At 40.1% G+C, this 18,470-nt stretch overlaps 1 protein-coding gene across 8 annotated transcripts in view; it reads right to left on the reverse strand.

Annotated features, from left to right (window-relative positions):
- Nucleotides 1-18,470, reverse strand: part of DPF3 (double PHD fingers 3) — a 278,546-nt gene that overhangs the window by 5,063 nt on the left and 255,013 nt on the right. For 3 of the 8 annotated variants that reach the window (XM_042445680.1, XM_042445751.1, XM_042445759.1), the window contains exons 9-10: nucleotides 2,687-2,799; nucleotides 1,437-1,518 (exon numbers count right to left, since the gene is read on the reverse strand). In XM_042445680.1, coding sequence (XP_042301614.1) covers nucleotides 1,437-1,518; nucleotides 2,687-2,799 — 195 coding nt within the window. Of the gene's footprint in view, nucleotides 1-1,436; nucleotides 1,519-2,686; nucleotides 2,800-3,380; nucleotides 5,464-8,314; nucleotides 8,392-9,594; nucleotides 9,719-18,470 lie in introns of those variants that run through there. The other 5 variants (XM_042445742.1, XM_042445734.1, XM_042445726.1 and 2 more) reach the window with 4 other exon arrangements.

Consider the following 18,470-nt stretch of genomic DNA (forward strand, 5'->3'; position numbering starts at 1 on the left):
TGCTTAAGAGAAACTTTTCTTGACCACCACAATGAGGTTGGATTTCCATCGGTCAATTTAACTTGTGTGCATTATCATTTATTTTGGTGTTGGAATGAATATCACACCACAAGATACTGTTGCCCAATTTATCATACATTTCAAAAATAACTGAATGGAAAAAGAGGAAAGGAATGAAAATACGGCACAAGGATATTCATAGGGATGTGATATATCCAAGAAGGCAGATGTTAAATGGACAGATTCCTAAAACTAGGGGGAAATCAGGAAGTGAGCATCTTTGCTGTTGTAGTATTGCACTGTTTAGTCTACTTTAATTCTGTGGCCTTTTCTATACAATTAAAATACTCCTCGTTCCAGTCAAAGAGAATGCAATCTGGCCACATGTGATTTGTAGGAATTTGAACATTTTGTGAGGGAGATCCCTCAACTCCATAGAAAAAGATTTTGTGGTTTTTACTGGAGTGTCTACAGAAATCCATAGAAATGCACATTATTGCACATGCAGCTGTTTTGAATGGATTCAGATGGCTGCACATTTTTGGCAGAGAGAGGGTGAATAGATGCAAATAAATGCAAATTTGCACAGGAAAGTGAAGACAATTAACTGTACAGTGTGTGAAATTCACAGCAATTTGCATAATACATGTACGTGTAGACTACTCCTGAGCTTGTTGTTGTTGATTCAGGCATGCCTTTCATAACCTGGCACTTTCCAGATATACTGAACTATAACAGGACTAGGTTAGCAACTGTTAGCCAGAGGACATTTTCTTCATCTGCTCCTAAACTGTGGAATAACCTGTCAGAAGAGATTCAATAGCTGAATATGCCATCCAAATTTAAAGCAGCACTGAAGACCAGTCTCTTCCAGCAGGCTTATCCAAATGGTTTTTAAATTGTGAGTTTAGATGAAGTATTTTAAACAGGGATTGTTTTAAAATGTGTATATCTTATTTTTTTCCTTTTAAACCACTCCATTCTTTAACTAATGTGTTTTAACTGGTGGCGTGCATTGTGATTAGTTGTGTTCCCCACCTAAAACCATGGGGAGAGTCGGGAAATAAATAAATAAATAAATAACCAACCAACCAACCTATAAGATGTCATGTTGGGACAGGCTATCCTAGGATGAACAGAAGGAAATAAGAGAAATTCCCTATATCTTTATGTACACTAAGGGTGCAGAAAACTTGCCTGATGCAATGTCAGAAGTTGAGGGGTGGGCAACATGTACATGTGAACACACTCATGACCAGCCCTGCCATGAGGGAGAGTGAGGCTGCTGCTGCACTAATCATGTCACAGTCTTACAGAGGGAAAAATACTATCAGTAATATTACCTATGCCCATAAAGGCTCAGACTTTGCAAATTCTCACTGCTCTCCCACAGACACATTCAAAATTTCTTACACAGATATTCCAAACAATGTTACCTTCAGGGGGTTCAGAGACTGGTGGATTTAAGCAATACATGTGGTAGCCACGGTCACAGTCATCACAGAAAAGCAGCTGGTCCTGATCCAGGATTGTTAAGGGGGAAAGAAAGACAAATGGATATTACTCTTTGCAACTGAAGGCACTCCATAAGCATTTGCATTTCAGTGCCATAAATGTGAAGTTGTGGAGGACAATAAACATATACATGAATATGGGCAGAGAAAAACAAGAATTGTTCCTGCTTTCTGAAATGACAGCTGTTTCGTTTTCACTTTGTCACTTGCTTGTTTCCTTGGGCATAAGAAACGTGCATGATGAAGCTTGTATTTCAAACTGAAAAATCTCTCATTGAGTTCAAGGCATGATCTACCATCAGCACACACACACCAGCCAACACCAATTAGGATAGGCTTTTTGTGGCTTCTGCATCAAAACTGCTAAGTTTTCATCCTAAAGTAGACTATCTTCTGTAAATTCATTTTGCAACAACAATTGTAATCATAATAGCAGCAGCATTGTTGTGGTGGTTGTTACTAGTGAAAAATGCTTGAAATCTCCCTTGCTATAAAAAGAAGGAATCCATAAAAATGAGGCTGGGTGGCCCTCTGTTAGGAATGCTTTGACTGTGTATTCCTTCATGGCAGGGGATGGAACAGGATGGCCCTTGTGGTCTCTTCCAACTCTATGACTTCCAATAATTATGATGTCATACACTTGGCTTACAACATTGTGAATACTGAGCAGGATGCCAGCCCCTGACCAAGAAGCAAAGACACCAACAGCTTGGCAAAACAATGTAAAGGCTTAGAAACAACATTCTAAGACTAGAACATTATCTAGTTTGCTAAACTAATCAACTTTCAATCTAGGGAAGAGCTGAAAGAACTGTCAGGAAGATAAGGGATGGAAACATATGCCTAAAAGTATCAGTTTATATCACAGAGGGGTCAAGATAGGAAAACAGATGAGGTGGACAGTGCAGGTTTATTATGTCTGCCCTCTTTGGGGTATTCTTAACTCTTTAGTGTGAGGCCTTGTCACACTTAAGCAATTAGAAAGGCAGAAGAGAAAAGGGAGAGACAGAGAAAGAGAGAGAAAGAGAAGATGGGGCATTATAGAAATGTGAAAGTATTATCATCTGATGCTTAAAACTGGTGACATTTGTCTCATGGTTGACAAGGTCTTTCAAAGAAGTTGCTATTCATATTGGTAACGAAGATAAACTTACAAATCAATACAAACTTACATCATTCTCGGAGGTCCCACAAAGGCTGCAGGATTTGCACTCAATGCATTGCCACTGATAGGTCTTGACAGCCTCTGTCATGTTTGCTGTGAACTGCAGGCAGGTGGGATGACCTGAAGAAATGGGAAATGCCTGTCATTAGTGCTAGGTACTTTTGATGCCCTGTTAATCAAAGTCATAAACTTCAGGAACAAAACACACATGGACATGGACCAATCACAACATGGGCTCCAAACTAATGGATATCAAAGAGGAAAGCAGTCATTAACCCTTTTGCTGCCGGGCACAAGAATAACCAAAGTCATCCCTTCCCACTTCCCCATTGGCAAAGCAGATTTATTCAGAGCTCTTAAAAACACTGCACCATTTTCTTTGCTTTCAATTTCAAACAAGAATGCGAAAGGAAAAAGCATTCATAGTTTATTCCTCTCCCAAAGAAATCAGTATTACCTTTCCTTTAGCTCACTGAAATATGTGGCTGTAATAAGAATTTGCCCCATTTTGATTGTCTAGACATCAAGAGGATGACATCTGTCAACTTACTGCAGATAAAGTTTTATTTTTAAGAGCTCTGCACTTCCAAAGTTGGTTCGCAGAGGAGAAACCAAACTGCACAGCTAACCTTTCAGGATCAAAAAAACAAAAACAAAAAAAACAGACCTCCCAACAACCCACAGAACTAAAAATAACCTACAAAAGGAATAAATGAAGGAAAGCTAGCATAACAGTCACATCTATCGGGGAAGGACAGCTGCTGCCAGGACTCTAGCCCCCTCCCCTACATGCGTGTCGACTCCAGCTTTGCAAAACAGCAGGACTACGGTAGCAGGATCAGCAATGAGGGATTCTGGAGGGGGGGAAATACAAACAAACAAACCAAAGGTAGGGTCAGTGTTCCTTCTGTAAAACAAGAATGACAACTGAGATAATGACAACAATTCCCCTCCCAATCACTTTCCCCAAACTGCAGTTTAAAAGAAGCATCTTTCTCAAAAAGAATATTTTGGAACGCAAGCATCAGCGTGCATTAAATATACAGATGGACAAAAGCAGACCAATGGCATATGAGTGTGTGTATTGCACACCCTTGTGTATTGGACACCCTTGTCATTTCAGGTATCTGTGTTGATTTCATCCTCCTCAAGAGTTGCTATTATTAGCAGTGAAGAGGAAACAATGCATTCTGGCTGGAAAGAAATTGATCGGTGTCGGAACCTTGCTCAAGAGGAACAGGGTCACGAGAAACACCAACTGCAAGCATTGTGAATTTCCAAAGAATTGATTGTCCCTCTTGATGAGTTTTCTTACAATGCTGTCTCTGGACAGTGTTCGCCTTCCTTTCTTCTAGTCTCTCAAAGGATTTCTAAGAACTATGATGGGTAGTGGTTCAGTTCTGAAATCATTCGGTCTCAAACTACTCATGTGTATCTTTCCCATACAATAATTTTTTAAAGCAAAAGGAGTCACAAGAGGTTGAAAACCAAAAGGGAGCAACTGTGGAGGAAATTGAGGTGTCGCTTAACTCTTTCTCCATTTCCTCTGCTCAATTCTCTCACTGAGGGAGAAGATAAAAAGCACCAGTATATTTTCTCCCTGAAGATGGAAAAGTACCCAGAGGCAAATTAAGACCTGGAGATAGGAAAATAGATGGAGGAAAAAGGATTAAGCACATCCCCTCTTACCCATTATTCCTCTGTCCAAACTAACTTCTCAAAGCTGGTTTGCTATTTAAAAAAATTAAAATAAAGAAAATCAATCACATCTGTTCCAAGCCTCATAGTAGATCCATTGGCTGGATGAGACCTTACTGTTCCCTCTTACTGTTTTCCCATCCAACTGTCACTGTCTAAGGCCACCACTGAAGAGCTTCTATGAGCAAAAATGTCCCTTCCAGACAATTGCTTGCCAATGTGATCATCTCTGTGCTATTGTGCCATAGCACACTTTATATCTGTTCCTCTCAAGCTGTAAAGCTACTTTTTAATTTGTTGTCTTTGGTTGTACAGGCATGTTGATATTCATTATGAATCTGGACAGTTCCACATCAGTCTGGGTGTATTTTATATGCTGTATTTAGCAGTCCCATTGATTCTTCTAATCACATACCTAATGGCATGTACCGTAAATAGGCAACAGATGGAAGGAAAAGCACATATTCAGTGAAAGATCCATGAATGCCTTTCTCAATATAGTGTTCTTTTAAGACCAGTTACAGATTTTTTTAAAGGGAGAGGAATTGAATTAGGCCCATGCCATGGAGTGGAAAATCTATTTCACTCATCCCACAGTCCTTATGTAAATTTCCCTCCCTCCAGGCCAGCTGCTATTACCCACAGAGGAAAATGTGCAAGCAATGTGATGGTTGCACTTCCACAGTTAAATACAATTCTGAAGGAAGCAAAATGGGCCAGGGCAATGGTGTTTAAGGAGTTAGACATCCCAATGCTGTGCCTTCAAATATGTGTAAATAAAATGTATACAAATATGTATACAAATATGTAGAAATACGGCTGTTTTAGCAAGCAAAATATTATGCGAGGCAGTCCACTCACAGATCTGCCATATAATGTAGAGTTGGCCATGACACCTTGGATACAAAAATACCATAATATTGCATTGCTTTGAAGGATGTCCAACATACCACTACTCTCTACGGTACTCCCACTTTACATAGGGGTTATACGGAAGCTAAATGTTTCATACGTATTTGTCTGTGATATCACAGCAGGGGCCCATAGTATTATGAGCAAGGATATGGTGATCTGTAGAATGTCCACCTGAAAGAGCAAAACACTTGAGTCAAAAACAGAAATAGAGAAGGAAAAACCTACACAAAACAAACCCACACTCTGGTCCAGACATTTACAAGCAGCTTTAAAAGATTTAAAAGAAATAGGACTGAGGGTCATAGTCATCCATAACTCTTGAGTGACTATGTACACTGTGACCAAAAGGCATCAAGCAACTAGGGCATCCCCCTATCTTCCTTTATAGAGGGCAGTCTTCCATCTGAAGAGCTGCTAGAGGACAGTTTGAAGGTGTCCTTTGTGTAGAGGGTTTTTTGTGGCACTGAATTTCTCTCATTATGATTTGTTGCGAAATGCATAATTGATTTGCTTAGAAATTGCAGGAAATGCTCACTGAGAAAATCACTTGTCTCTTGAAATGTCCCATGTTCTAATTCTCTACACAGATTCAACAGTTCAATTCAGCAAATAGTTATTTATCTTTCCAATACCAGAAATTAAAATTCCCAGAAATAACCATCAGTGAAGCAATGTTCCCTGCTGGTTGAGACTGGGGTTTATGAAAGTTTTGTTTGTTGCTTTGTTTGCTTGTTTACTTCCCTTCAAACTATTCAGAATGATTTGTCTGTGGAATTTGATGTTGCTAACATTTAAATGAATCTGATTACATTGTAGGGATCTACAAAACACCCTGAAAAGATTCTCTAAAATTGGCTAAAGTGTTTGGTTTCCTTTGAATTTCCCCATAATTGAGTTTGTTCCTCAGTTTTGCTCAAAACTTGATTTTATGTAACTATTTAGTGCCAATGCTCCTTGAGTTGACATGTAGGTTAGGTCTGTCTTTCATTATGAAATACAGCCCACCCAGGATTAGAAAAAGAAGAGTTCAGCTGCACTTCTCATCCATACTGCATCCTTCTTTTTTGTGTTTTCCCTTTTCCTTCTTACATACCTTCTCAGTAGCAGACACTCAATAAAAGAAAACCAAGATGATGCATGTCTCTCTGTCTCAGTCATCTTTTAGCTGACTAAGGCCAAAGGATATTCTCTAAAGGAAGTATCCAGAAACACAAATCTCTTATCTTAGGCCCGATTTTAACAAGCCTTTGCGCCGCCCCCGTCACATGCTAGGGGTTGGCCAAGGACGCAGCATCCATACTGGCTTCACCCCTAGCACGAGATGGAGGCATCAAAATGGCATTGCCCTGTACACACAGGTGCCACCCATTTTGACATAACAGTCACGTCGTGTCCAAAAGGCGCGGTGCTGCCATTACATCTTGGCGCTGCTGAAGGGCGCTTGTAGTGCCTTTTCAATGGTGCTGAAAGGAGCTCCGTTTTGGACCTCCTCCTACCGTGTATATTGCTGGCACGGCCTTTAAACAGCTGCACCAGCAATACAGAGAGAAAGGGTCCAAGCGGCCCCTTTCTCCCTTTCCTCGCCGCTGTCAGGGTGTCCTTGGGGCATGAAGCCCCAAGGACACCCCTTTCCAGACTGCAGGGAAGCAGCATTTTGCTGCTTCCCTGAGGCCTAGAAAAGCAGCAGATCGGGGCATCTGGGGCTGCTGCTGTGGCTGCTGAGGCCCCGATCCGTCGGGGAAAGGGGCGGTCTGTATCCTGCCATAGCCAACTATTTTTAAGTGTGTGTGTGTGTGTGTGTGTGTGTGTGTGTGTGCGCATGCTCACACACACACACACACACACACACACACATGTGCATGCATGGTGTATATGTACAGGCCTTCAAGTCACTCGTCCTTATGGTGACCCCATTAATTTTATAGTTCTTAGGCACAGAATACACAGAGGCACAGAGGTGGTCTGCCACTGCCTTCCTCTGAAATACAGCCTACAGCATCACAATTTCTCCATCCATGTACTAACCAGGTATGACTCTGCTTTGCTTCCAAGATCACATGAAATCTGGTTCTCTTGGGGGTGTTCAGGACTAAATATCTCTGAAATTTAACATCCACTCATATGCCACAGTGGAACTATTCTAGATTCATGTTCATCCTTCCACTGCCTTATAGTGACTTCAGCATTTCAGGCAGAACTGTCTGTGATTTTATTCCTTTAGAGGTCCCTTTCCCAAGTGTAATGTTATTTGGGCACTTATCTAGGAAGAAATTGATGTGATTCTTGCAAAAGAGCTTGCTACGTAATATACACATACATTTTAAAAGAGTGGTTGTCATTAATTGTGAAACTTTAATGACCAGAAACGACATTAAGGCCAAGAGCAATTGGTATATGCAGACATCCAATGGACGGTAACGACCTTAACACAGCTCATTTAGGCTCCTTAATTAGTGAATTCTTTGCTGCAAGATTAATTATGGCCACAGCCCACAGCCACCAGACATCTAAGCCCAAATCAATATCTTCTCCAAATACCACTCAGATAGCTTCAGAAAAAAGATAAAAGTAGCAATTCACTTTCAAAAACTGAGTCTGTTTTCTTTTTCTTTTCTAAGTGGCATTTCCTGTAGCAAAGATGACAGAGGTACAGGATGACATTAGGATGTTTTGATGGCCACAGTTACATCCACCCACTGAAAAGCAGCCCCACCTTCTACCTTGTCCTATAGCTCTTAACATTTTAGTCAACTCATTGCTTAGACTGCACAATCCTCCTCCCTTCCTCCCCCAAACACCAGCCTACTGATCACTAAAAACCCATTATAAGGTTGCCTTCGGGCTACCATGAGTTGGAACAACTTGAAGGCACACAGAACAAGAGCAATCACTCCTAACCTGCTAATGCTTTAGAATGTCTTCTCACTTACCCACCCCTCAATCAGCCCATTGGTTGAGTAACCTGAAACTGTAGTCATTATAGATTTTAATCAGTCACTGACAATTGGGATTTTTTTTCCACCTGTGCAAATCAGCATCAGCCTTCTCAGATTGTGGTTTTGTATTGTGTTTTTCTTCTCCTGTCTTCCTCATATGGACCTTAAGCAAATTTGTTAGAAGTATTTCAGTATTTTATCAAGTAAGGTGCTTTATGGACGGAGCCATAAGTGTTCAAGGCTATGCAACCATGAGTCTAGGGACTGGGAGAAACTTTTGAGGGTATAGGCTTAGTGAGACTGGGGAGGTGTCTGAGCTACCACATTAGTCCATTTCCAGCATCCTCTTCCAGCCCCAAATTAGACTAAACAGTACTAAAAATACAAATCTCAAGGACATTCATGCCCTTGCCTTAGACTGTGATTATAAAGCTGCCTGTACAATGACTGCTTCATCCCAACAAGTGTGTGTGTGTGTATGCGCGTGCGCGCATGTGTGTGTGTGTGTGCTGATGTTGTCCTTCTAACACAAATGGATTATTTTGTCCACCCAACTAAGTGAGGTAAATCACAGACCAATTTCCTCAAGATACATGAGGACTGCATAGTTCTACTGAGATTTTGTGACTGTGCATCTATAGAAAAGTATCATCCACCTATTTTTAAAAAGCATCAACCACCCAAAGCATCATTCACCCATCTTTACAAAAGCATCAATTGCCTATGTAGGTATTTCAAGAATCAACAACATATTGTTATAAGGCTAGCAACCAATACTATACAGCTAAGCCAACGACACACAAAGGATGGCACAACGACCTTATAAAAATTAGTCAAATTATCTTCCCATGATTTAATTCTGCTTAGAAGACATCTTTACATATATGAGAATTAAAACTCCAGGAAACAATACATGACCTGAAATTGTATCGCAGCCACAATTTTATGTCCATAGTCCTGCATACATGTGACCCACCCATCTCAGTTATTGTTCAGTGTATGTATTTCTGTCTGGTTGCTGCTGGCCTGATTTGCCATCCAAATACAGCTGTACCTGGAAAAGTGGTGCTTAGTAAAAGTAGTGAAACTGCCTAAATATTGGTAAAACCTGTCTATGGAGAAACATAAAACATTGGCTGACATGCTGAGTTGCCTCCCATTTGCAGAAGTATCCTATACATAATAAGATCTCTGCATATGTGGTGTGCTTGCTGCTGGAAGGGAACTTATGTACCAATTCTTTACAACAGGATGAATCCATCACAATCCAACCAGCAGATAAAGGCACTACTGTTGTGCTAAATACTACCAGCTACATTATGACAATCAACACACGATTTTTGGACCTGTTCCTGCCAGGACTCACCACCAACGTGATCCTCTGAGGACTGTTCACAATCATTCTTTGTAATATACCTATCCCATGGTGTAGTAATTTTATCTGTGCATTCTGCTGGCTCACTATGATGTGGGGGAAGGATATTACATATCTGAAGGGAAGAAGAGAACAAACTTTTCAAAGGCATGTTAGAGTCTACATTTATAGTTATTTACTACTTTATATAAATACCTAATAAAATCTATAAAATCTATATCTAACAAAATCTATAAATCTGGGTTTCTACTTCCCACTTATCAAACGAAATAAGCATTTATCTATGCAATAAATGTTTTTACTTGATCCTTCAGATTTTAATCCTGGTTTATATTTTAAATCCAGATCCTTTAAAGAATTGTTGCCCAGCATGTCATTTTGATAAAATGGAATAAAGATAACACAAATGAAGAGAATATATATTTTCTAATTGATTGATTGCACTTTTAGACCACAAAATAACCAGAATTCTCAAAGTAGTGAACAATACTTTAAAAGAGCCATTTCAAAAAATAATAATACAGTAAATACAAATATAGAGTCTGATAGGATGGAGGGATGAATGAGGATTTATGATGATCCTGTTTAAACCCGTATGTGACCTATGTAAAGTAACTCACATTAGATAAAAGACATGGGCAACTATAATTTTAGGGAACAAGAGAGAAACAAGAAGTAAAACTGCAAAATAGGGGAAGAATTAAAGGAAGAAGAAATTAAATTGGGACTGCAACAATTCTGCACTGCAACAGTTAGGTAAAAGATGAAGGTGACCTTACAGACCAAACTTTTAGCTCCCCAAAACAGCAGCCACGGTCATATGTACTGCATTACTCAGGAACTCCAGTCTTGATGTAGCAATAGAAGGTATTTTACCCAAAAAGGCTTGTCTGAGTTTACTCACAAATCCACTCCACTGTACAAAACATTATCTAATTCTGGATCAAATACACCAATAAGGGGGCTGTGCTAGGTCTAGGTCTACCACTAAAGCCCCCTTGACAGGCCACGGCATCATGTACCTGCCATCGGTTTTGACAGCATCAGCAGCTGATGATGGGGGATTTGAGGGGATTGAAACTAGACCCTTGCTGCATCCATAATTCTTAGTTCCAAAGTAGTGCAGGGGAACTATTTTGCTCTCTGTAAGAATAAGAATATACTATGTGTATAGCAAATTCTTCTATTAGTGGATCTATAATATGTACAAAAATATTTTATATGTAATTGAAAAAAACCCAGTTTTAATGCCTGCCATCAACTTTTGCATCTAATAAAATTCTTATGGCTTTCAAGGAAATGTTCTTTATTTATCCTGACAATAATGATGGGAATTAGATTTCATTTAAACACACACACACACACACACACACAGGAGATTGATCTCTTGAGTTAAAGTGGCTGCCCACTGTGACTGTACACAAATGCAAAAGATCTCACAAGATACACGGCAATAGATGATGCTATCCATACTTCAGGCAAATCTCTAATGGCAGATTATGTATTATAGGTAGGATCTGCAACACAATTTTGCAGTGTTATCACCTAATATATTTTTTCTTGTTCCAATTCCAGCCAGCTAACCAGCTATACGCACCTTTCTCTTCCCCTCTTCCCACACATAACTTTCCTTTCCTGAAACTCAACATTCTGAGATAACTGATCATTTTCTTCACCAGATTGCCCATGTGTTTGCCCATGTGTACCTTTTCCAATCTCATAGTTCCTCAAGAATAATACCTGCATGTTTTTTTCTCAATGTCCACTACCATGGCTCCACTTTTGCCAGCACTCAACACCCAAGTTTGATACTGGAGATAATGTATAGCCTTTGGTAGATGATCTGAAGTACCTCCAGGTAGGCAAGGCCACCACATTAACAAAATATGGTCCTTTCTGTAAGAACCTAACTGGAACAGGTGAAGCAGCAGTGCCAACTGTTTATCTATTTGACATGATTTAAGTAGGCATTGCAGCACTGGGAAAAGGTCAGGAGAGGAAGAGCTGACGTTTGCATCTGCTACCCTTACAAGATAAAATATATAGGAAAGAGAAAAATAGGTCAGTGCAAGAGAAGGCACAAGAAAGCAGACAAGTAACAGAAAGATGCATGAGAAAAATTCAAAAAAACTTGTGTCGAGCTTCCTCGTAGATCCCTTCCTAGTCCAGACTATACCACCAGGCAGCCTATGGGCTAGCAACCAACAGAGCGTCAGAAGTGCAGCAGCTTCAATTTCTAACAGAGGAGCTCCTCCCAAGGAAGACCACTGTTTAATATAAATTGAGGGCATCAAACTATTCCACTAACAATGCAGGGCTGACACTTGAATCCAAACATATAGCAATTATAGACAAAAGTCTTAACCTGCAATCTCTTAATAACATGGTTTGTTCACAATTTTGTTTGCTGGATTAAATAGTAGATATTCAGCTTCACCTTTTAGCAGTCTGGCCATGTGTGACATGACTAGTTGCTAGGTAAAATGCTTGCTCCTTGTGCCTGCAGCTGCCGGACAGACACTCAAATAACCTTGTATTGATGCATCCGCTTGTTAATATACTGGATAAGGCATCCAACACTGTGCAATTCCTGGGGCTGAATTAGGTCACTGCAACCTCCAGGAGCGAACAAACACACACACCAGCACATAGCACAATGAGCAAAGCATTATGGGTAACGAATTGCTAATTGCCAAAGGCAGCTAGACTGCTTAAACAATCCCAGCGGGGAAGAAACCTGCCTTCAAGCACTGCACAGATTTGGAACACAAGGGTAACAACAAGAAGACCGATCGGAAGTGGGGGAGGAAACCTAGAATTTAAAATCCTTACAGTAAATGCTTTTAAAATAAAGCACCTCGTGAGCGCATAGATCCATTTAGGGTAGTGAGATTTTTCATTGGTCAATTTATCTTTGTGGAAAGGCATTTTATATCTCTGACCATCAGACCAGGGGGAACATTGAGAATATATGCTGGTAGGAAGAAAGGGAGGCATCTAATCAAATGTCTGCCTAGCTCTCCCTCTCTCTCTGTCTACAATAACCCAGAAGCTACAGGCACTCCATCTGTAGCCTCTGTTCAGTTTCATGATGCCCTCAACAAATTTAATCACAGGAGAAAACTCCCATACGGTTCAGGAATTTCTCACCATGTGCTGCAGTCGTTCCAAACAGGCTGGTTCACAGAGCTTGCAGTCAGCTGGCAAGCTCACTAACCCTTTCAGAATGTGCAGCCAAGCAAAAAAGACATGGCCATGGATTCTAAAAATACAGGGCAGCAAACTGTATTTAAAGAAGGAGGGGGGAAAGCTTATCAAGCAACACTTTTTCATAAACACCCACATACATTTGAACTTTAATAATATTTTCACACACTTCAGTAAAACTTGTCCCTCCGATATTGTTTCAGTGTTAGTATAAGCAGTATTGTGACTGCATGATTTGTCATATTGCCCAGCATGCGGATAAGATTCAGGACAATACTTACAAAGAATGCAACACGGCAATGCCATCTCTTGCTGGTGAATGAAAAAGAAAGTTCCAAATGAATCTTCTATCATTTCACTCTCAGCTGTAACTAGCCAAATGACCTTCTGAAACTGAAAGATCACTGAAGTGCTTCATCTTCTATCTTTTTAAGAATTTCAAAAAGTATCTTTCGTCATAGTGAACACCAAATATAAAGATTGGCCCTTGCGGTCTCTTCCAATTCTATGATTCTATGATTCATTGGGAAAATAATATACTGCAGTTCCCACTTAGAAGATTTTGTTAAATGTGGTGTTGTTTTGTGTCAGAAAAGTAAGTTTAAGTCAATTATTGATTTCAAGTAGAAGGGAAATGGAACCCAGTAGACTGGCATTTTTCATCAGCTGCTAAAAAGCATAATAATATTGATGCTACAGTATAAATGATTGTATGGGGTTTAATCCCTTGTTAAATGCTCTGTTCTTATCATTGTTATTATTTCATACGGGAACACAGGAAAGTGTGGATTTTCTATGGATTTCACATCTACTGGTATTTATCTCTTTTTTGTATGCATTTTTAGCAAATTTGTATACATATATACATATATATACAATTTTATATACATTTATATATAATTCATGTTTTATTATTAAATGAATATGCCGGTTTCTCATACAACCCTCAGGTTTAAGCTGGAGAATCTAGAGGAAAACAGGCTTACTTTCTATTAATCTTTTACTCTCAATGAAATTTCATTGAATAATAATAATAATAATAATTATTATTATTATTATTATTATTATTATTTGTATACCGCCCTGTGGCAAACCAATCTGGGCGGTTGACAACAGTAAATCTAACAAGAGTAAAATATAAAATTAAAAACATTATAATCCCTCCCCTCCTTAAGAAAGTATTAAAAAATATGACAGATTAAAAACACAATATCAAAACATAAAACATAATTAAAACAAACTAAAAACCCTGGTGTCCCTCTGGAGATCCTCAACCATCACTAAAGATGGGGCCACGAGAGGAAAGAGGGGATCAGGGAGCCCGGGCCGGGATGGTTAATCTGGAAAGGCCTGCCAGAAGAGATCCGTCTTGACAGCTTTTTTAAAGCTCTCTAATGATGTCAACTGATGGATCTCATCCGGCAGGTCATTCCAGAGTTTGGGGGCGACAGCAGAAAACGCCCTCTGGGAGGTCGCTGCAAGCCTAGATTTTAGAGGCTGCAGTAAGTTCCTCCCAGAGGACCGGAGAGCGCGGGGAGGATTATACGGAAAGAGGCGGTCCTTGAGATAGCTTGGACCCAAGCCATTTAGGGCTTTAAAGGTAATAACCAACACCTTGTACCGGGCCCAGAAGCTAATAGGCAGGCAGTGGAGGGACCTCAGAACCGGAGTAATGTGATCCCTCCTAGATGTACCAGAAACAAGCCTGGCTGCCATATTTTGTACCATCTGAAGCTTCCGAACCAAGCACAAGGGTAGCCCCAAGTAGAGTGCATTACAGAAGTCCAGACGTGAGGTTACCAGTGCATGCACAACAGTTTCGAGATCCCTTACTTCCAGAAAAGGGTGCAGCTGGCGTATCAGCCGAAGCTGATAGCAGGCGCTCCTGACCGTCGCATTTACCTGATTTGTCATCAGGAGTGATGAGTCGAGGAGCACCCCCAGACTGCGAACACAGTCACTGGAGGAGAGTGTGACCCCATGCAGGACTGGAGGTTGCAACCCAATTCTTGGTTTTGGGGCCGCTACTGTGAGCACCTCCATCTTATCTGGATTCAGTTTCAATCTGTTTTTCCTCATCCAGCCCATTACCGTTTGAAGACATTCATTGAGAGAAGAGATGCCATTGGAATTCGAGGCCGACGAACGAGACATGGAGAAATAGATTTGGGTGTCATCAGCGTACTGATGACACCCAAATTATAGAGTTGGAAGAGACCACAAAGGCCATCCAATCCAATCCTCTGCCATGCAGGAAGATCAAAGCACCCCCGAAATCCAGCCTCTGTTTAAAAACCTCCAAAGAAGGAGACTCCACCATACTCTCAGGCACTGTGTTCCACCGTGGAACATCTCTTACCATCAGAGTTCTTCCTAATGTTTAGGTGGAATCTCTTTTCCTGTAGCTTAAATCCATTGCCCCTTATCCTAATCTCTAGAATAGTAGAAAACAAGCATGTTCCGTCCTTGATATGACATCCCTTCATATGTAAACATGGCTCAGTCTATCATATCATCTCTTAACTTTTTCTTCCCCAGTTTAAACGTATTCAGCTCCCTAAGCTGCTCCTCATAGGGCATGGCTTCCAGACCGTTTACCATTTTGGTTGCCCTCCTCTTGACATGCTCCAGCTGGTCCACATCCTTCTTGAATTATGGTGCCCAGAACTGGACACGATGTTACAGGTGAGGTCTGACCAAAGCAGAATGCAGTGTTACTATAATTTCCCTCTATCTCGACACAATGCTCCAGTGATGCAGCCTAGAATCACATTGGTTTTTTTAGATGACATGACACACTGTTGACTCATCTTCATCTTGTGGTCTACAAAGACTCCTAATCCCTTTCTCATGAACTGTTATCAAGCCAGGTATCACACATCCTACATCTGTAGTACCTTACATTTCCTCCTGTTCAAATTAATTTTGTTAGTTTTGGCCCAGCTCCCTAATATGTTAAAGTCATTTTGAATTCTGATCCTGTCCTCTAGAGTATTAGCTGTCGTTCCTAATTTGGTGTCGTCTGCAAATTTAATAAGCATGCCCACTATTCCAGCAAAGATTTCCACTAAAAGATTTCTAACACTTTCTACATAAAGTAGGAAGATTATTTGTTTGATGGAAAAAAACTGGAGGGGGTGTAATCCCCCACTAAACCTATTTTTATACATTTAGTAGCTCCAACCAGTTTTATTAAAGAGGTTCTCTGTGATCTGTGACAACTACAAGCTGATCTCCTCTGGGACTCTGATCATATTCTTGTGACTATTTCATATCCTCCAAAATTTCACCAAGAAAAACCTGGGCGTGTGGCTGAGCAACACCAGAGTGTATGGTCAGACAACAAGAGGTCAAAAGTTATTAATGAGGAACACCAGAATTTTAATTTTAAGCAGATAAACTATGGAGTGTATGTACTGAGTTTTAAAAAACTAGGAGAAAAAGAAAGAAAGAAAATACCAATGACCCTGCTGGCAAGAGCAAAACCCCAAGCCTTCCTTTCCCCTCTCTCCTGTTGAGTGTATTAGGTTTAAATTACTTTTCCACTTTGAACTCAGTTTACAGCAATTGAAGTAAGCTAAGGTGAAGGGAGGAAATGGGGGAGGAGAGGAGAGAGGAACTGAAATATTTTAAAAACAGCTGGAAAAGTGGGATGGTAGAGGAATAACTCTGATAGTCCCTGACAAACTGGTACAGTTGGAGTTTATGCTATCTGATAGGTGCCTATGGAATATGAATCAGAGGAAGATCAGAAAAAGGGAAAGTGCATCACATTTTTTTCTAAGCAAGGTCAATAATGTGTTTCTGAGTCATAAAGGAACGGAGTAACATATGTGAAGACTTTGCATAGCACTTCCTTGTCAGATAGATGGAATTTCCAGTCTTTTTGAACTCATAAGTTATGTGTAAAGGCACCTGCAGATTCTGACAGTGTCTCTTGATTTGATTCAGAGACTCACAGCACAATATTTTGCAGTTGTACTCTTAACCCCAGAAAAACCTAGAAGTTAACATAAAAGCTTAGAAGATATGCTAATTCATTTTATATTTTAAAAATTACACTCATAGTCTGACAAAAAGAAACCTCATAGATATTGGTAAATTTGAACGGGTGTCTTTAAAATGAAGAGAGCACCTTTGCCAATTTTCTTCTTTTTGCTAAATGTTTATATCATTTATTGTACAAATTCTACTGATAAATGGTATGTGCTAGAAGCATTATTATATACATAAAATGTTCTCTAGAAAGACAGCTGATTTTAAAATATTTGGTGCATTGCACCATTATACTGGACACCATTATCATGGGACAGATGCTTATGTTAGACAAAACCATTTGTTACTAATTAAACTAAGCATACAGCCTTCTCAGCTATAGTCTCTTGTTATTTAACCAACGCAGCTATTCCCAACTACCTGATAAGTGTCCTTTCTAAACCACACATTATTCTTTAAAATGTCCCTTCCAAGAGAATAAAAATTAGGTATTGACTTTGTTCAACGAGAGCCAATTCCTTCCATTATAAACAGAACATTGGCCAATGACTGTTTCCTTTCCTACCAGCATAATGGCAACTGTTGGTGAATTTTGTTTACACTGAGAAACACAACCTGACATTCTGAAAGTTGATTAAGAACTGGTTATTTCAGATGTTCCTGGTGCTAAATGAAGAAAGGGCAGTGGTTGTATCATCTTTAGGTCAGGCTAGTAAAGCCCCCTAACCTTGAGATCTGATCTCAGTAAACATAGATTATACAAAGTAAGATACACCCAAGGTCTGACTTGTTATGGAGGCTCTCTCTCTTCCTAAAAATATTAACTAGATAACAATGTTGTGTGGTTTATTGATATTCCTCTTCCTATTTGGACCTGTTTGACGGTGGGGATCATGTATACATTTATTCTTGTTTTAGGACTCCTAGCACCCGGCAGAGTATAAAATAATGCAGTTGTGTTGATTATCCATAATCTCCAGCGTTCTCAACTTTGCATGTTATGTGATGCACCTAACATGATTGGATCACATCAAAGGTAATGCTTTCATCCAAGTAAAGGGATTTTATTCAAATAATATTATTAGTGAACCATTTCAGACAGCTTTCACAACCTTCACTGGAAGTCAGCATAGGATTCCGCAGAACCTCTGCTGTGCCAATAGGGGAACAGATTCACTCCAGAGGCTTCCTGTTTGCTCACAGAAAGTTCTATAGACACAGGAGTACCGCTGGCAGTGTTCCTATGAGTGCAGGGACTGATACCAACTGTTCTGGGGCTATGTGCAAGGTACCCTCGGACCAACCAATCCAAAACTCTGTCATTACCCAGATATTCTAGTGGTCCCTGGTCCCAACATTACAGATCTTCAAAAGACACTGAAAACTAAAAACTCATTTACTTGGGCTTATAATAGCTGTATTCAGAGGATGGTAATGTCAAAATGCCAACTCCCCTCTGAACAAATCTTGCTCAGACAACCCCATAATTAGGGCTGCCAGGTTATGATCATCCCAGGTCCTGAGGTTTCTGGGCCAAAACCCAAAACACAGAGATGGCCTTATGGTGACCCTAAGGCAAACCTAATATGAGTAGGAGTGTCAGATTTCAAGGACCTGGTGATGTCATTAAGTATTATGCATTAAACAGCAATCTCAGCTCACGG

This window comes from Sceloporus undulatus, chromosome 1 (genome assembly GCF_019175285.1).
Source record: "Sceloporus undulatus isolate JIND9_A2432 ecotype Alabama chromosome 1, SceUnd_v1.1, whole genome shotgun sequence".
Taxonomy (NCBI): Eukaryota; Metazoa; Chordata; class Lepidosauria; order Squamata; family Phrynosomatidae; genus Sceloporus; species Sceloporus undulatus.